The 17,087-nt window shown below is 48.5% G+C and overlaps 12 protein-coding genes across 12 annotated transcripts; 5 read left to right on the top strand and 7 right to left on the bottom strand.

Annotated features, from left to right (window-relative positions):
• Positions 1–86: 86 nt before the first annotated feature.
• Positions 87–4,341, top strand: OGAPODRAFT_95531 (uncharacterized protein). The gene has a single exon (XM_018357761.1). The coding sequence runs from the start codon at positions 2,933–2,935 to the stop codon at positions 3,380–3,382; it is 450 nt and encodes a 149-aa protein (XP_018209470.1). The 5' UTR covers positions 87–2,932; the 3' UTR covers positions 3,383–4,341.
• On the top strand, positions 456–686 carry OGAPODRAFT_51158 (uncharacterized protein; the record flags this gene model as incomplete). Its single annotated transcript, XM_018355692.1, has 1 exon — positions 456–686. A coding segment is annotated over one exon (231 nt), but the record flags the coding sequence as incomplete, so codon positions are not given.
• OGAPODRAFT_51202 (uncharacterized protein) lies at positions 688–2,259 on the bottom strand (the record flags this gene model as incomplete). Its single annotated transcript, XM_018355695.1, has 1 exon — positions 688–2,259. One exon carries the CDS (start codon positions 2,257–2,259, stop codon positions 688–690), a length of 1,572 nt encoding a protein of 523 aa, XP_018209471.1.
• A 2,009-nt stretch (positions 4,342–6,350) lies between the features above and the next one.
• On the bottom strand, positions 6,351–7,474 carry OGAPODRAFT_77840 (uncharacterized protein; the record flags this gene model as incomplete). The annotated part of the gene is made up of 1 exon (XM_018356385.1): positions 6,351–7,474. The coding sequence occupies one exon, from the start codon at positions 7,472–7,474 to the stop codon at positions 6,389–6,391; it is 1,086 nt and encodes a 361-aa protein (XP_018209469.1). The 3' UTR covers positions 6,351–6,388.
• Positions 7,475–7,609: 135 nt separating this feature from the next.
• On the top strand, positions 7,610–8,805 carry OGAPODRAFT_51167 (uncharacterized protein; the record flags this gene model as incomplete). Its single annotated transcript, XM_018355693.1, has 2 exons — positions 7,610–7,662; positions 7,698–8,805. 2 exons carry the CDS (start codon positions 7,610–7,612, stop codon positions 8,803–8,805), a joined length of 1,161 nt encoding a protein of 386 aa, XP_018209468.1.
• An 80-nt stretch (positions 8,806–8,885) lies between these two features.
• OGAPODRAFT_14482 (ribosomal protein S24) lies at positions 8,886–9,330 on the bottom strand (the record flags this gene model as incomplete). Its single annotated transcript, XM_018353420.1, has 2 exons — positions 8,886–9,290; positions 9,328–9,330. The coding sequence occupies 2 exons, from the start codon at positions 9,328–9,330 to the stop codon at positions 8,886–8,888; spliced, it is 408 nt and encodes a 135-aa protein (XP_018209467.1).
• Positions 9,331–9,384: 54 nt separating this feature from the next.
• Positions 9,385–12,754, top strand: OGAPODRAFT_95527 (uncharacterized protein). Its single transcript, XM_018357760.1, has 3 exons — positions 9,385–10,183; positions 10,217–10,401; positions 10,445–12,754. The coding sequence occupies exons 1-3, from the start codon at positions 10,126–10,128 to the stop codon at positions 10,493–10,495; spliced, it is 294 nt and encodes a 97-aa protein (XP_018209464.1). The 5' UTR covers positions 9,385–10,125; the 3' UTR covers positions 10,496–12,754.
• Positions 9,601–10,020, bottom strand: OGAPODRAFT_51149 (vacuolar transporter chaperon; the record flags this gene model as incomplete). Its single annotated transcript, XM_018355691.1, has 2 exons — positions 9,601–9,941; positions 9,993–10,020. The coding sequence occupies 2 exons, from the start codon at positions 10,018–10,020 to the stop codon at positions 9,601–9,603; spliced, it is 369 nt and encodes a 122-aa protein (XP_018209466.1).
• OGAPODRAFT_77839 (uncharacterized protein) lies at positions 9,601–12,754 on the bottom strand. Its single transcript, XM_018356383.1, has 2 exons — positions 9,993–12,754; positions 9,601–9,941 (listed from the first exon to the last, which is right to left on the bottom strand). Exon 1 carries the CDS (start codon positions 12,285–12,287, stop codon positions 10,509–10,511), a length of 1,779 nt encoding a protein of 592 aa, XP_018209465.1. The 5' UTR covers positions 12,288–12,754; the 3' UTR covers positions 9,601–9,941; positions 9,993–10,508.
• Positions 12,755–12,779: 25 nt separating this feature from the next.
• Positions 12,780–13,833, bottom strand: OGAPODRAFT_17255 (uncharacterized protein). The gene has a single exon (XM_018354997.1). The coding sequence runs from the start codon at positions 13,631–13,633 to the stop codon at positions 12,836–12,838; it is 798 nt and encodes a 265-aa protein (XP_018209463.1). The 5' UTR covers positions 13,634–13,833; the 3' UTR covers positions 12,780–12,835.
• Positions 13,834–13,970: 137 nt separating this feature from the next.
• On the bottom strand, positions 13,971–14,645 carry OGAPODRAFT_77837 (uncharacterized protein; the record flags this gene model as incomplete). Its single annotated transcript, XM_018356382.1, has 1 exon — positions 13,971–14,645. The coding sequence occupies one exon, from the start codon at positions 14,643–14,645 to the stop codon at positions 13,983–13,985; it is 663 nt and encodes a 220-aa protein (XP_018209462.1). The 3' UTR covers positions 13,971–13,982.
• A 170-nt stretch (positions 14,646–14,815) lies between these two features.
• Positions 14,816–15,807, top strand: OGAPODRAFT_17254 (uncharacterized protein). The gene has a single exon (XM_018354996.1). It carries the CDS (start codon positions 14,897–14,899, stop codon positions 15,794–15,796), a length of 900 nt encoding a protein of 299 aa, XP_018209461.1. The 5' UTR covers positions 14,816–14,896; the 3' UTR covers positions 15,797–15,807.
• The last annotated feature ends 1,280 nt before the right edge of the window (positions 15,808–17,087 follow it).

Raw genomic sequence — 17,087 nt, 5'->3', positions numbered from 1 at the left:
GCCTGCATGCATAGACTATTATTTTACTAGTTTCAAAATTGCTGACATATCTGAGGAGAGTTTCTGGACTTGGTTGCATAATTAATAAGAGTCACTCTACAGTTGCTCTCCGATCACGAGATCCATGCTGAATGCTGAATGCTGATGACCAATTGTCTTCAAGAAACAGCACTTTGCATCGTTCACCCGCCGCGGTACAGCAAAATCCACAAACTTGTCGAGCACATTTTTTGGACTTGCTGCGTTTGTGGGGCCAATTGGGTTGCTTGAATTTGTAAGGCTGGATTAGGAAATCGCAATCATTTCAGAATCGTTGCGGTGCGAGGAGTGACTGATATAGGCTACGGTTATTTCCTTCTCAAAGCGGGCTGTGCAACAATCTTTTTCTTATGGTGTTCTCTCACAAACTGTAAGTAGTCGTCATTGTTGTTGTCTGACCGTCTAGATCGTACTGGATCCCATTTTGCTCGGCAAAACAGGCCCGCATTGCACAGAGCTCGCTCCAGCCCGACCCGACGCTCAAGCCCAGCGAGCTGCAGGCTGTTTACACCGTCGACGACAACGTCCTCACCATCACGTTCGACGGAGTTTCCGAGAGAGCGATTAGGGTCGCGGCGAACAACACCATCGAGAACCTGAAAACGGTGATTGAGTGTTTGGAAGAGTTTGAAATTAAGTCTTGTTAAATTACACCAGTCTCTCTTCAAACCTAAGTTCGTCCAAAGGCTCGAGACCAATAAGGATACGCAAGAAGTTGTCCAGGCCCTGTCTCTGCTTGTTGAGCCCGTTGATGGCCTGGTAGCCCGGCCGAGTAAGCGGAGCCTTGAGCCAGTAGCTCAAGAAACTCAGCACAGAGTACATGTCGGCATACTTGTTGTCAGAAACCTTTTTGTAGGTGACTCTGGACAAAAACTCGGTCATGACCAGCAAATCGATGATTAAAGGTGTGGCTAGCAACGAGTCCTCGCAAACGTTGTGAATGCTGATTCTGTTGTGGCCTCCTAACATTAGCTCGGAATAGTACTCGTCCATTGCAACCTTGGAGTCTCCAACTGCATTCAGGTACTTGATCACAATGCAGTGGTCGATTTTTCTGCCCAGCTTGTCGTTGTACAGAATCTCGTTCGACGCAATCACGTCGTCCACCACAGACGCCTTGGAGATCTCCTTGGACCGGAACTGTCTAGGCGACGAGAGATTGTATCCGTCGTTGTTTCCCAGATGGTTGTAAGATGCAATGGAAACTGGCCGAATTCCCGCATCGACCAAAAACTGTGCCAGCACAGACTTCAGCTTGGTCTGACCGCTCTTGAAGTCGTCTCCGCCAATGTAGGTGCAATTATTTTCGGCAAGCTCAATAACTCCAGGAACGAAAGTGTTCTGTGGACTTCCGTTGATGTAAGGGACGTGCTCCAGGATACTGGCCACGGCAAACACCGTGCTAGGCGCGATCTCCTCGTGGTCCTTCTTGATGGACTCGAGCAGGTTTTCTGCCGTGTCGTTCACACCTGACACCACATCCGCGTATCTCTCGGTGTTGGCCGTCCACAGGACGATGACCTTGTCGAGCTTGTTGGCGGCCTTGAATTCGCGGATATCCTTCCTGATTTGCTCAACATGGCTCCACTTGCCGGTGGTGTGAATCTCACCGTTAACTCTGTTGAAGCAGTTATTTGCTCTTTCGTCCTGGTTGGCAGCAATGAAGTCTGGGTAATAAATCGACTTCAGCGGCACGATCTCCTTCATCTGCTCTTTGAGCTTCTCCTGAAGGTCGTACTCCAAGACCTGTGCCTTTTGCATGGCGACAGCGAGATTGTCGCCGTTGATGTCCCAGCCGCCAACGACAAAATCGTTAGGGTTCACCATAGGAAGCAACGAATTGAAGGGAGCATACACATCTTGGCCCTTGGAGTTGATGCCGAGCTTGATGGTGGACGACTGAGTGACCGAGCCGTAGTAATTGGCAGTCTTGAGTCCCTCTTTTGTGTGGAATTGCAGCTGGTTCCTGTTGGCAAGGATGGAAGCAACAAACGTGGTTCCGTTGTTTCCTCCTAAGCCAACGAGCATGACACCCACTTTAGGGACTTTGAGGTCAACCTTGAAGTGGTATGGCTCTTCAAAAGGCTTGACAGCGAAAGAGCCGTCGGACTGCTTGTCAACTATGGCGTTTTTGTACACATAGTTGGTGACGAGCTCGCTTTCGGAGAATTTGGCTTTGTCTGTCTGCACTTTAACTTTAGGGACAAATTGGACTGTCATGATGAATTCGATGGTTGCATAGGGGGGAAAGCATGCGTATTTATAGCGAGAGCCGCCAGACATGAGCTGGAGCTGCCCTTGTAGCTGGACAGCACATCTCGGCGAGTTCGCCGAAATTCTCACACTGTGATTGGCCATCGGCGAAAAACACACTCGCCCAAAATGGAAATTTTGGCCGTGGAGCAGCCCCGCGCACCGTGTCCTCTCCCAACAGCATGTGCGCGCATAATACCGGCAGAACCACAAAGAATGCTCTTCTGCCTCGTTTGAGATCGAATTGGGAAGGTGTGCGACAGCTGATTCGCAGCTAACAACACATAGCCGTCTCTGATTGGCGGAGGGACTGCCAGACCTGCTTTTTTGCGCCTTGATTTATGCTGCAAATGATGCAAAAAGGTAGCTGGAGGTTTTCGGAATGTGTTGGGCTCGCTCTTGTTCCTAGTTCCGTAGGGGGTTTCACATGAGCCTCTTTTTGATAATTTATTCTGGCACTCTAACCATAGACTACAAATTTCCGACATGGCTCTGTCACTAGTCGGTAGCAATTGTGCACATACAAGCTTGACAGTAGCATTTCTTGGGAATCCTCGACAAGTTACCTGTCAGGATTTGAGCTGCCCCTTCTCTTTGGGCTAGCTCTATATTAGATGGACTCCTCACACCAATTAATTTTATGGATGACCAGAGTTCACAAATAACAGTAAGAACGAGCACCTCGACCATCCATGCGGTCTCCTTGCATGGCGATCCGTCTGCGGGCTCAGCTTCTCTTTCTGCACCGGAAGAAACAGAGTTGGACGACGACGATGATGATGATGACCCGCTAAAAGTGAAAGAGCTGTCGCTAGCTTTTGACTATCTGATGTTCAAAATACAGGACCAGGCTAGCCAGCTAAGCGAACGGGTAGAGTCACACGTTATGCGCTCAAAAATAGAACACGAACACGACATCCAGGCGATACAGAATAAGTTAGTCCAGATCAAGCAGTTATTGGGCCATTGCGACCAGATAAACCTGGAAATTGATAAGCTTGAACAATTGAACATGATAACCAAAGACTTTCACCAGCGTCTCATAGCGGTGCAGAGCCGAATGAACGCGCACGCTCGAAAATTTAAATAATGCGGTCGTTACTTTAATTTACACTATTTCGCCCATCATACATCTACTGTCTCTTCTTTGTACCGGCCGATTGCCTTCTTCACATGTTGCTCCTCCACCATTTTTTGCTTCAATTGCTCCAGTCGAGTCTTAAACCTAACGCTGGCAAGAACAGCCAGGGCCACAGCACGGAAAGTCCGCTTGGGTTTTTCCTTGCTGATTCCGCCCAGTTTCTGAAGACTGGCCACGACGCGCTCTTTACTCTCCAGCTCCCGCGTGAGAAAGTTGGCCACAAATTTGAGATCAGAATTGCAGTCCTTATACTGTTGCAACTTGATCTTGAACAGCTGTTTCTGGCTCTCTAGCAAATTGACACGGGAGTCCAGTGAGTGGTCACGCGATTTTAGCGAGCGCTGAGGACTGACTGGAGAAAGTGGGTATTCAGTCTTCTTCATTTGCTTGCTCAGAAGCACTTCTTGCGCGGCCTTGGAGCGCTCGAGCTTGGCACGCACCTCGTCTAGCTCTCGGGAAAGAGAATTCTTTTCTTTGCGAAGCGCGTCGTATCTGTTCAGTAAGTCGTTCTTCATTTCGTTGTAGTCATCCACAAGCTTCTTGATCTCCATATCCTTGAGTTCTAGCTCTTTTCGCGAGCCCCGAGAGTTCAATTTATATTTCAAGTCCTCGAGTTCGGTGGTGAGTTTCAGGTTTTCTTCGCTGACGCGCTGTTGATCACTATCAAGCGAGGAGATCGACTCCACAAGCTGTTTCCGCTCCTCAAGAGCATCATCCAGCTTCCAATTCAACTCAGCTAGCTCTTTCGTCTTCATTGAAAGCTCGGTTTTCAAAGCATCGCACTCCCTGCGTAATTCCCTGATCTCCAAGCTATCTGACTTCTCCAAATCATCCCTTGCCTTTATCGACTCAAGCTGTCGTCTTAGACGATTGTTTTCACGCAAACAATCACTATACTTCTCCTCGAGCAGCCTCTTATCCTCCATGAGCTCACGGAGCTGTAGCTTATTTTCAGATTTGTGCAAGCCGGCTTGCTTATCAATCTCAGCGGTCATTTGCTCGATCCGCAACTGCAATCTTTTCATTTCCGCCTCTTTGTACGAAAGTTCATCCTTTAGATCACGCACCAACGAGTCGGACTCATACCTCACATCCTCGAGTTCCTGACATTTGGTGGCATAGGAAAACGATAACTTTTTAAAGTCGCGCTCAAGATCCTGCAACTCAGAGCTTGCGCGCGAGTCATGCATTTTGTCCAGTAGATTGTTGTACTCGAGCTGAATTTTCTCAAAGTCCTTGATAATTTCGAGCTTTTCGCGTTGCAGCTTTTCAATTGCCTCATACAGCTCGTTCTTCTCGTTGACAAACTTGGAATCCATCCTGTCGATCTCGTTGACAAACTTTTTGCGTTCTTGAATAAGTTTGTTCTGTAATTCTTCAACAGTGTCCATCATATCGTTCCTGCTACTACCGCGATCAATATTCCTCAGCCTTTGCAACTCTAGTTCACGGTCTTCAAGATCTTTGCCTTTGGCCTCGAGCTCGAGCTGCAAACGCTTACACTTGTGTTCAGCGTCCTTCAACTTCTCATTCAGCTTAATGATATTGTCGTAGAGAGTGTTTTTCTCTTCCTCAACGGCATCGATATACGATTCGTTGCCCATTTGCTCTGCGCTCTCTGACTCCAGTTTGCGAAGTTCTAGCTGTAGATTGGTGATGGTCTTGGTGTCTTGCTGATGGCGGTTGAACAGTTCTTCGACCTCTTGTCGTAGGTCTCTGTTTTCGTCCTCAAGTTTGCGTATAGTGCTGTTTGATCTGCGGTCCTCCAGATGACGAATCTCGTCCTTTAGCTGGTCCAGGATCTCAGACAATTTGTGGTTCTTGGACTTGAGCTCCTCGTTTTTGGATTCCAAGCTCTCAATCTTGCGCTTCAATTCTGCGTTTTCGCTTGTCTTCTGCTCAAGCTTGTTCCCAATCTCGTCGATAAACTTATTGGCGTCGTTCAAATTGTCCACTAGGTCGTCTATCTTGTTCTTTGAGTGCGACTGGTCGTCAATCTTGTCCTGCAAATCCTCCAACCGCGAATGTAATGCTCGGAGCTCTGCTTCCAGCTTTTCACGCGAGGCTTGTAGTCGGTCTTTCTCGTCCATCAACGTGTGCACTTCTTGCTCCAGATCAAGTACACGGTCCTCGTTCTTGTCTGCGCGCTGACGCTCGGCCTGCAACTCGCGTTTTATGTGCTCAAAGTCCCGAAGTTGCGCCTCGTATTTCTCGATCTCCTGCTCATAGTGTCGAAATTGTTTCTTATTGTGCGATCGTAAGTTTTCCTTATCTTCGTCTTGCAAGCGATGTTGCAAAAGTTCCACCCTGTCTCTCAAGTTCACATTCTCCTGGCTGAGCTCAACGTTCTGATTGATGATATCGACTTTGTCCTTGGGTTGGCCTTCTAGGTACTTTCTCAGAGTCAGGAGCTCGATTCGTAGATTCAGGTTTTCTTCCTGCAAGCTCTGCACCTGGTCGTGCTGTTTGCGCAACAAATTACTGCCATCCTCCACAAACACGTTGTTTTTGGCATCACGCACCATTGGCTCTGTGTCGTTGTCGGAGAAATCAGGCAAAATATCTGCTCCCCTGAAAACACGGCCGTCTCTGTTGTCGTCATTTAAAACATCAAATGTTTCATCAAAAGAAGAATTGGTGATGCTGCCTCGCTTGACTGGCGACCCCTTCTCAACGCTCGTTTTCTGTGCCATGTTGCGTTGCAGCATCGGGAAATACCCGCTAGTGGAAATGACGGGTTTCCTGTTGGCTCCTATCGGTGTGAACTCAAGTCCAGAGCCTCTCTGGGCCCGTCGATCTTCTCGGGGAGTATTAATGAGAGGCTTGTGGGACGAAAACATGTCGAGAACGCGCAACTGCAGACCCCAATGATAACAAACTCTTGTTTGTTTACAGATGTTTTATTTTTTTGCGCGTCGCCAATTTGTAGATATGTATTACATAAGCACACCAGGCCTATATATCGTTGACTGCCTTGACAAAGTTATCCAATGCCTGTTTTGCGGCTCCAGAGCTCACGCTTTTCCGTGCGAGTTCAGTTCCCTCTTTCCAGGAGGACGCCAGGCCACCCACAACGGCCAAAGCTCCCGTATTCATCAATATATAGTCTACAACTGGATGTGCTCCCGGTGACAGGTCAACTTCATTGTTGAGGATTTTCGTGAGCAACTCAGCGTTTTCCTTTGGCGTTCCAGACCTCACCACTTCCAGCGGATGCTCGGGCAGTCCAAAATCGGCAGGATGCAGCTTGAACTCGTCAATCTGGTCGGTTTCTCTATTATATCTCCAGACCTTGGTGGCCCCGACCGGCGCGATTTCGTCGAGGACAACCTCGCCAAAGACAACCATCGTTTCTGCGGGCTTTCTACCGCTTTTCCTGTCTAGCTTGACGGCCGCTTCGCAGTAGATCTTGCCGAGCGCCTCGGTGTAGACGCCGAGGATACGAGCCTTGATAGGAATCGGGTTCAACAACGGCCCTAAAATGTTGAAGATAGTTGGGATACCGAGACTGGCACGCACAGGAGCCACCTTGGCCATTCCATGGTGGAAAGCAGGAGCGAAAAGGAAGCACAGTCGCGATGACGCGACGATTCCAGGCACGCTTTTGCTGTCCACCTTGTGCAGCTTGACGCCGAGATTGGTCATGAGATCTCCAGCTCCCGAGGTCGACGTCGACGCCTTGCCGCCGTGCTTGCTCACCTTGAGCCCCATTCCGGCGCCGACGATGGCAGCCGACGTAGAGACGTTGAAAGTGTTTTGGCCGTCGCCACCGGTGCCAACCACGTCAATGTAGCCGTCTGGGTCAACGGTGTGGCCCGGAATGACATCTGAAAACTGCAGGATGGTCTCAACGGCGGTGGCTATGTACTCTGAGTCGAAGTCGAGGCCGCGGATACGGAGAGCGGTCAGGAGGGATGCCAGCTCGATGTCGTTGGTTTGGCCCTGGAAAACAAGCCGAAGGGCAGCTGCAAAGTCTCCGACGGAAAACGACGCGGGATTGTCCACGAGTTTGCGGAGGTACGGCGTCAGCACCTTGGACATTGCAGCAATGATTTTGTCTAGAGTTGAAAAAGTGAGCCATAGGCACCCCTACACCGCTTACAGCGCATATGTTTGTAGATTAATTTGGAAAACTAGAAAACGCGTTCGACAAATTTACACAACAAAACGAAAACCATGTCTCAAGCCGCTATTGAGCCGATCGGCATCACGAATTTGCCAAACCAACGGTAAGTAAGAATGATTCCCAATTCTAATTCCCTAGGTACAAGATCGTGTCGAAAAAAGGGGCCACGTTCACCATTATGCTTGCTGGCGAGTCTGGACTTGGAAAGACAACGTTCATCAACACATTATTCCAGACGACTCTCAAGACACATCCAGAACTGCGCAATAGACTGAACAGCCCAATCAGAAAGACTGTGGAGATCGACATTGTCCGGGCCGAGCTGGAAGAGAAGAACTTCAAGCTGAACCTCAACGTTGTGGACACGCCAGGGTTTGGAGACAACGTCAACAACAAGAACGCCTGGCAGCCTATCATTGACTTTATCGACGACCAGCACCACTCGTATTTGAAGCAAGAAACCCAGCCTGTGCGTGCAAACAAAAAGGACTTACGTGTCCATGCCGTGCTCTACTTTATTCGCCCTACGGGCCACACGCTCAAACCGCTAGACATCGAGGTGATGAAGAAGCTGGGTACGCGTGCGAACCTGATTCCAGTGATTGCCAAAGCGGATACGCTGACTCCCAACGAAATGCTTGAGTTTAAGAAGAGAATAAGAGAGATTATCGAGGTCCAGGACATCCGGATCTACTCGCCACCAATTGAGCTGGACGACCAAGCTGCGTCGGAGCACGCGAAGCAGCTGATCGAGTCCATGCCATTTGCGGTGATCGGGTCCGAGGAGGAGTTCGAGGTGGATGGTACTTATGTAAAGGGCAGAAAGTATCCGTGGGGCTTTGTGGACGTGGAGAACGACCAGCACTGCGACTTCAGAAAGCTGAGAAGCCTGCTTCTGAGAACCAACATGCTAGACCTAATTCTGTCCACCAACGAGCTGCACTACGAGACTTTCCGCACCATCAAGATGCAGGACGGCACTCAGGGCGACTCTGACAGCACCGCGGCCCTGGACAAGAAGCTTGACCGGTTCTCGAGCAATCCGAAGTTCTTGGAGGAGGAGAAGCGCATCAAGCGCTACTTTGCCGAACAGCTGAGAAATGAAGATCAACGGTTCAAACAGTGGAAACAGAACATTCACACAGAGAAAAACAGACTGAACCACGATCTGGCTACTCTGCAGAACGAGCTCAAGACGCTTGAGGAGCAAGTCAAGGCCTTGAAGGAAAAGAAAGGACGGATGTAGAGATTTTCACCAAAAGGATTAAACACTACTTATTTACGCAAAGTACGCTCTGCTAACCTCAATCTTTAAATTACATCTCTCTAATCAGCATTTCTCTTAGCGGCCTTCTTCTGGGCCTTTCTCTCAGTACCAAAGATCTTCTTGCCTCTGTTCTTCTTCTGTTTTCTTTGTTGTCTGGAGGCCTTTTCAACCTTCTGGGCAAGACCGTATCTGACGAGTCTGTAGGCTGGTTCGAATTTCTTGGCGTCAGCAACAGAGTTGTAGACGAGACCGAAACCGGTCGACTTTCCACCACCGAAAGCGGTTCTGAAGCCAAACACAGAGACAGAGTCCTTCTCAACTTTGTAAAGAGCAGACAGTTGGTCTCTCAACTCGTCCTTGGACACGTTGGCTCTGTTTGGGTGGATGACATCGATGACAAATTGTCTTCTGTTCAACAGTGGGTTGGTGATGACCTTTCTGGTTCTGATGGTGATAGCGTCAGACTGCGATGTTAGTTTCGAGCTCATTTCGTCTACTTACCATTTTGTTCAAGATACTAATTTTTTTCGTCTGAAAAACTTTACAAAAATTAAATGGCGCGAGGTGTCGGTGCAAGGAGTGACAGACAGTCACACGTCTCTCCTTATCCAACAGCAGGGGCCCTCGAAGTATGTTGACAGGCTAGGAATCCGGCACATTCTGGGCCAGACAGAGATTAACATTCAACGATGCCCCCTAAGGACCACTTTGTTGCATGACACATACTTTTGCTATTAATCTATTTCGTTACTGTTGCGGCCCATAGCTGCTACCCTAGGCCCTTATTCTCAGCGTAAAGTTCACAATCACAGCAATAAGCAGGAAAAAACAAAGCATCGTAGGGCCAAACCGATCGTCGTAAGGTCCAGATCCACGTCTTCTGATGGCAGCGGCTCTCCAATGGTATGTGACCAGTGCATAGATCATGGTGCCCATAGCAATCAACGTAAATAAAGAGGCCGAGATTCTCCCCACTTTATCGCCAAAGTTGAGAAGACCAATAGCCAGCGATCCAAGAACCACGGTGAAGTTCAGCCACGAAAGGAATGTTCTCTCGTTGGCAAAAAACACTTTAGGCTCGACCCTGGTGGGCAGGGCAATTCGCTTGCCGGGAGCTGTATGTTAGAGCTGCCTTGATGCAGCAGTCTGCGATGGCTCATACTTACTAGCTTGTAGAAGCGGTGCCGAAGACATGGAGAAGAATTCTGTCCTAGCAGCAGTAAAATTATTGTTATCACACGTGCGTTAGATATGACCAGCTGACGTAAGCACAACCAGCGAAATATATGACAACTTTTTATGGTGCAGAGATGGCATGTCTGTGTTGGAGGTGGATCTACTCAACGGCGACAAGCTGGTAAGTTTGCGAGGCAACTAGTTCTAACTTCAGCCGGTGACCAAAAAAGAACTGGCAGACCAGCTGGACACGCTTTTCAAGGGAGATGTTTCCGAGTATGTCGAAAATGTGCTGGCCAAGCTGACGCAAACATCTTCCAAGTACAAGTATGTCGTCAATGCGCACCTGATCGATTCCAAGGAGGCCGATTGCGGGATCCAGTCATTTTTTGGTGCCGCGTGGAATAGTTCTACGGATGGCACGGCTACGTTGAAAAAAGAGCTGGACAACGGATGGCTAGTGATTACCATAGTTTTTTTACGGCGAGAATAGATTAGAGTCGTGACTATTTTGCTTTGAAGTTGGACATGAACGTTGGCGTGAAATTCTCCGGCTGGTAGAGTTTCGAAATGTGCATGCATTCACCGACGATGAATTTGATCTTGCTGTCCTTTAGTCGTTTGCACTCCAGGACCAGCCTCAAAAAGTCGACCGGTAAATCGTTGAATACCTCCAAATACCCTGGCCACGCGTCTAGATACTGCTGCTCGTTTTCAAACGTGGCGAGGTATATGAGGATGTCGAAGATGTAGACGTGGTCCTCGATGATCTGAGAATTTTCGACGTAGTTGGAGAACTGTGTGTTGATGAGATGTCCGTCGCGCTCCATGGTCGACTCGAACTTCTTGGTGTCGATCTTGTTTCTGGCATTAAGTGCCTGTAGATAGTGCAACAAGTACGCGTCATAGACAAGCTCAAATAGCGACTCAAATAATTCTGCATCCAAGTATTCCTTGAGCGGAACCATATATGAGTCCACAATCTGCAGCGACGTTCTCACCATCTCATCGCTCTTGTACCACTTTTTGGTGAACACCTCGCTCAGATACGGGTCATACTCGACCACAATGAACCCGTTGAGTTTGACTAAGCATTCTGTTCCCAGATTCAGAACATGCTGCGTCCCCTGGGAAAGAATGCTCTGGAGTTGGGGATGGAACTTTGAGTGGACCATCTGCTCGACCTCCTTGAATTGACTTTCAAGCCCATTGACCAGTCGCACGCAGTCGTTTGCAAGAATTGTGACGTACCGAGGAAGCCAGCCGACGTTCTCGTTGTCCGGGGCCTCGGCGGCGGCGTTCCACTGCCGTGCACCGTTCTCAAGCGCCTCGATCCATCTGTCGTAGAACTGGCGAAGAAACTGCGCACAGAAAAATTGCAGATACTCTATCAGGATCGGGCTGTCCCCAGCGTCGAGCAAAGTGTTCATGTTGGAACGCAGGATCTCGATCAGAATCTGCGCCATCTCGATTCCCAGCTTTTCAGAGGACGAGTCGGACGGTTCTTTCTCCATGGTGCTGAAAAGCTTCAGCGCTGGACCAAATGCGTTCTCGGCCCACTCGCGAGTTTTCTTAATATTGAATTCCAGACACTCGTTGAGCAGCCGCCTGCGCTCGTCGGTGCTGAGCAACAAGTACGGCTCGACCTGTTTCTTGGTAAACCCAAACTTTTCCCTGATAGCCTGCGCATTGTCGTAGTCAAAAGTGAGCACACGAACGATATACGACGAAGGCAGCGTCGGGTCTGCCACAATGCGCTTCACAACAGCACGCAAGCTGTTCTGGTACCATTCCAAAATCTTGTTGAAAAACTTCCAGCTCGCAGGGAACCCACGCTCTGACCCCACTTTGTACGCCACAAGAATCTCGTAATAGTTCTCCTCGATGATAGAGAGCACCTCATTCGGGTCTGAGCCTTGCACAATGGCTTCGAAACTCGTCTCGATCGACTCGCGGAAAAACCCGTACACCAGTTTTTTGTAGTCGCGCGGAGCAGTGCGTTTGACGTACGTGGCCAGCCTGCTGACAGCCATTTCGTCCTTGCTTTTAGACTGGGTGATGAGGTGGTTCATCAAAGCGAGTCTGAGGTCTTCCTTGTCCTCAAACTCAAGGATTTTCACCAGTTTCACTATGAGTCCAAAGTTGGAACATCCAATGATGCTGACAAAGTTATCGACGATGAGTCGCAGCAGATGCTCAAAGCGAGCAACAACATCATCCAGACGCAAAAATGACTGCACCACGATCGAGCGCAAGCCTGCCCGACTCGCTTCCGACAGGTGCATGAGCTCATCCTTAAAGTCGCGCAATCTGTTCAGTTCGTAATGGATGAGCAGAAGATTATTTGCCGGAGAGTCTTCTGGAAAATAGTCATTTTCAGGAAGTTCTTCATCGAGCAGCTTGTCCACGTAGGCAATACGGTTTTCCAATTGGACAAAGTTGTTGTATGTGGTCACAACTTTCTCGAAATTCGAGTACACCACCGACGACTTGTCGAAGAGCTCGTATTTGTTGATATTTGACACAGATTGCTGTCTGAGACTTTCGACCTTGCTGAGGTTGTCTTTCAGGTTTTTCAGGTCTTTGCTGGACGCCTGCAGGTTTTCCAGGACAGCAGTAATGATGGCGATTCTCTTGTCACACTCAATCTTCAGTTGCGACCCCACCGACGCCCTCTCTTTCTTCAAGTCATTACGCAGCAACTCAATACGCTCAAGGTCGTCCTCGTCGCGTAGGAGATCGTTTACTTTAGAAAGTACCGAAACGTCGGGTGCCATGTAAACAAAAAATTAAATTATTTATACAAGATTTCTTGATTTGATATATTTTTTCCTTATGCCAGCTCCTTCTTGATAACAAATGCCTCGATCGCAGCCATCGCAGCATATAATCTGTTTTCACCCTCCTCGAAAACAATCGAGTTGTCACTGTAGAAGACTTCGTCAGTGACCTCCTCCTGGTGACGAGGAAGACAATGCATGAACTTCCAGTTAGGAGCAGCCAGCTTCGTCAGGTCCGAATTCACCTGGAATCCGGAGAACTGCTGTAGTTTTTTCTGTTTTTGCGCCTCCTCGCCCATGGAGATAAAGGTGTCCGTCACGATGATATTGGCGTCGGTGCAGGCGTGCTTTGGATCATTTGTCACCTCGAAAGAGGCTCCGGTCTCCTGCGAGATCGTCTTGGCGACGTCCACGATGGTAGGGATCATCTCAATTCCACGAGGAACAGCAACAGACACCCGGATTCCAGATCTCAGCGCAGCAATAGCCAGGTCGTTGATGACGTTGTTGGCGTCGCCAACCCACGCAAGCTTCAGACCTTTCGTCTCGCCAAAGGCTTCCTTGATAGTCAAGATATCGCAAATGGCCTGCAGCGGATGGTACGTGTCACACAGCGAGTTGATAATCGGCACGCTGGAATGCTCGCACAGTTGCTGGATCTCAGAGTGCGAATTCACTCTCGCAAAGATACAAGAGGTCATCGAGGACACAATACGGGTGGTGTCGTAGAAAGACTCGTTCACACCGAGCTGGATGTCGTCCTTGCCCAAAAACATTGGGTGTCCGCCAAAATACACTGCAGCACCTTCGGTCGAGATTCTGGTTCTGGTGGATCTCTTGGAGAAAAGCATTGCGACCAGCTTGCCTTTCAAGGCCTCGCTAATCTCAGAGCTCACTGGCTGGCCAGATTTAAATATTTTCTTGTGGTGTGCGGCACGGTTCACCAGAGAGGTGAACTCGGGGGTGGTAAGGTCGGAGATCGACACCAGATGCTTGATACCTTTCGTCATTCCCGAAAAAGATCTCTTAAATGCTATAGTCTTAGACATTCTCGACTGCAGACGATTGTGGAGTATTTATAACTTGAGTCACGACGCAAATTTTTCAGGTTTTCCTTGGATCACCGAACAACTTTAAGCGCACTGGGGACGAATTGCCATTTTCGGAAAACAGGTCGATCGACCCTTTATTGTCATGGCACTAGCATAAACCCTTCAATTGTTCTTCGATCGCGCGCCGTTGCACGCTCAAGTCAACGATCCTTTGTTGTAGAACGGCTTGTTTCTCCGTGGCATTGTTCTCTGCAGCCTGCAGGTTGCTGATATGCTCTTTTAGTCTGCTCACCTCGGCCTCGTAATCTAACTCTTGCTCATCCTCTGAAAGCTGAGCATGATAGAGTGCTTCTTCAATCTCCTCCTGTCTCAAAAGCCTCTGCACACGTTGTTCGCCAGCCCCCACTGCAAATCGGCCGTCGCCGAGTCGATCATCCAAATCGATGTCGAAATCGATGTCGTCGTCTATACCGCGTCTCGTTTTGAAGTCATGCTCTGAGTCATAATCTTCGTCCAGCTCCTGCTGTTTCACGCTCTCCAATTTACCAAGCTGAGCTCTGTATCGGCGCTCCTTGAGTTCTTTTATCTGCAATTCGTCAGGAATCTGCGTCGGAGCTTCCACCATCGCGGTCTCGGCTACTTCCTTCGTGTAATCGTTATACCGACTCAACATTTCCAGCGCACTTTTGTGCTCCGTGCTCGGTGCATGGGCCTCGTTGGTCATTCCCATTTTGATCCTGCTTTTGCGTGTCACCTTGATGTCCAGATCAGGGTCTTCCTCTGGCTGCGGCGACGACCCGCGCTCGGCCATGGTCTTCTGCCGTCCTTCGCCAACTTTGCGCTTCCTGCTTTTGAAAATCGGTCGTGTTGGCTTTGATGGCGTTTCGTTCTCGTGATCGCTAGGAAATGATATTCGTCTCATCGTGCATACATATAATAAAAAAATTCAAAAAAAAATCGACTATTCTTGACGATTAGAAAATGAGCGTCAAAACAGAAGAGTCCACGATCCGAGACGCAAACGGAAGCTTTGCCGAGACATGTACAAAACTCCATCGTGATATGCTTGCAAGAGGCCAGTCCTCATACACCCAGGAGGAACTGCTGGAGATCAGCAAGATGGACTCGAATCAGGAACTGATGAAATGCGTTCAGGAACTTCTTAACAGAGGAATAGTGCGATTGCTAGAGAGCAAAGATCGTAAGGTGCTGTTCCAGCCAATAACAGAGGCCGAAGCTGCGAAAATCAACAACATGACCAGCGACGAGGCAATGGTGTACTCTTATATCGAGGCTGCTGGACGGGAAGGCATATGGACGAAAACAATCAAAGCGAAAACGAATCTCCATCAGCATGTGGTTCAGAGATGTCTCAAATCCTTGGAAAGCCAGTCGTACATTAAATCTGTGAAATCGGTCAAATACCCGCAGCGAAAGATCTATATGCTATACCATTTGACTCCCTCCATTGAAGTCACAGGAGGCCCCTGGTTTACAGATAGCGAGCTCGACTCGGATTTTATCGACTCACTGCTTATTGTCATATGGCGATTTGTGGCCTCAAAATCGTACCCCAAATGTTTCAAGAAAGGAGGGATGGATGTCGAACAGTACTCATATCCCGTTTCGAACAACCATAATCTGCCCTCGCTTGAAGAGATAAGCCGCTTTATTGGATCTAGTGGAGTCACATCGGTGGAACTAAGTCTTTCGGATATAAGGTCGTTGTGCTCTGTGCTCGAATACGAGGAAAAATTGGTCCAGGTGGACAATCTGTACAAAGCAACATGGCAAAGCGTTCTGGAAGCCGGTGGCGGACGTTACAAAGGTGTCGACGTGTTTGCTCCTCAGCACAATCAGATTTTTTCCATCAGTGACACTTATAGAGTCATGAATCCTCTGGGCGATGAGGAGGAAAACAAGGACGACACTTTGTACTTGGATTCATGGATGAGCACATAAACAATAATATCATTAGCATCCCATGGAATAATCTGGCGGGAACTTGAGGGTATAGTTGTAACTTGGGGGAGGCTCGATCCCCAAATGACTTTCATGTCGTAGGACTTGCAATTTCGTTGACATAGTAAGCTGTATTTTTTTGTTTCGCAGTGTACCAGCTTCGTCAATCATGGAAGCATTCGACATTGTCCAATCATCGTCGATGCTCTGGCTAGACTTGGTGGATTCGGAGCAGATGGAAGACAGCGGAGACTTTTGTGAACAGCTGATCTCTTCCACTAGGAGGCTTATTTCCACTTTGTGGGATATTTCGAGCACCCCGTCAGTGTTGGAGAGTGTTATTGAGGGATACAAGAGGACGTTGTTTTTCTTGAATTTGATGTAGCCAGTTTCTATCGGAAGTTTCAATTCGAGATCGTTGCCTGGTGGTTCACGGTTGTACAAGGGGACCTTATCCTTGTGCACTTTTCGTTCCCTTCGTGTGTGCTGAACAAGAGTTATCTTAACTCGATGGATTTTGTAGCGGTCGTAATGCAAGGGGATGAACTTCAAGTTGATGCGAATGAAGTCTCCCAAATAAATCGTTTTGTTATTCACAGACATTCTGTAGATCAGCAGGTTTCTCCAGTTCCCAAAAGCAATTGAGTCTTCAACTTCCGGATAAACTTGACATTTCACTACGGTAAGCAACGTCCTGCATGTCTGCACCTTGAAGGTGGATCCAGGGTTGATTATCTCGATCTGCAAAAAGTAGCTAACATTTGCAATGTGGTGCGAGAAAGATTGGGGAACATTACCATCCAGCAAAAACTCAAAGGGGAAATAGTACGTGCCCTGTTCCATCCAATTGCAGTGCCACTGTCGTTTGGGGTTGATCTGGATCTCTGTCGATTTGTCGAGCTGTGTTTTCCCAATCAGCTGGACTGTAAGCGAGGGGATATTGATTTGCTTTTTTTTTATCCTCAAAACAAGACATCCTCGGATAGGCACCATTGTATCAGGCTTGAGAAACACCTTGCGGTCCAAAAGCTGGACCCCCAGCTCGTAGCTGCGATTGCTGATGAATTGCCTTTTTTGGAGTAGCTGGCTGATCAAGTGGGACATAGTTGAGAAAAAGAGAAAAGGGCATATAAAGGAGACAGTGAAAAATATATTTACAGTAGTACTCTTGAAGCTATTTGTATGGGGTATCAAACCGATGGTAGCAAGTGTTATAGCTTACCAGCTATCGTTCGGTCTTCGGTCTATAGGCATGAGATAGAAGACGGAGACAACGGAGACACTTTAGACT

This window comes from Ogataea polymorpha, assembly GCF_001664045.1.
Source record: "Ogataea polymorpha strain NCYC 495 leu1.1 chromosome Unknown OGAPOscaffold_6, whole genome shotgun sequence".
Taxonomy (NCBI): Eukaryota; Fungi; Ascomycota; class Pichiomycetes; order Pichiales; family Pichiaceae; genus Ogataea; species Ogataea polymorpha.
Note: the sequence above shows the minus strand (reverse complement) of the source record. Positions and strands in the feature narration are given on the sequence as shown.

Excerpts from the sequence above, each read along its gene's own strand:
- OGAPODRAFT_95531 (XM_018357761.1), top strand. The coding sequence starts at position 2,933 with ATGGATGACCAGAGTTCACAAATAACAGTAAGAACGAGCACCTCGACC.
- OGAPODRAFT_95527 (XM_018357760.1), top strand. The coding sequence starts at position 10,126 with ATGGTGCAGAGATGGCATGTCTGTGTTGGAGGTGGATCTACTCAACGG. Across the intron at positions 10,184-10,216 it reads TACTCAACGGCGACAAGCTG|CCGGTGACCAAAAAAGAACT; the intron begins GTAAGTTTGCGA and ends TTCTAACTTCAG. Across the intron at positions 10,402-10,444 it reads CAGTCATTTTTTGGTGCCGC|CTGGACAACGGATGGCTAGT; the intron begins GTGGAATAGTTC and ends TTGAAAAAAGAG.
- OGAPODRAFT_77839 (XM_018356383.1), bottom strand. The coding sequence starts at position 12,287 with ATGCACCTGTCGGAAGCGAGTCGGGCAGGCTTGCGCTCGATCGTGGTG.
- OGAPODRAFT_17255 (XM_018354997.1), bottom strand. The coding sequence starts at position 13,633 with ATGCTTTTCTCCAAGAGATCCACCAGAACCAGAATCTCGACCGAAGGT.
- OGAPODRAFT_17254 (XM_018354996.1), top strand. The coding sequence starts at position 14,897 with ATGCTTGCAAGAGGCCAGTCCTCATACACCCAGGAGGAACTGCTGGAG.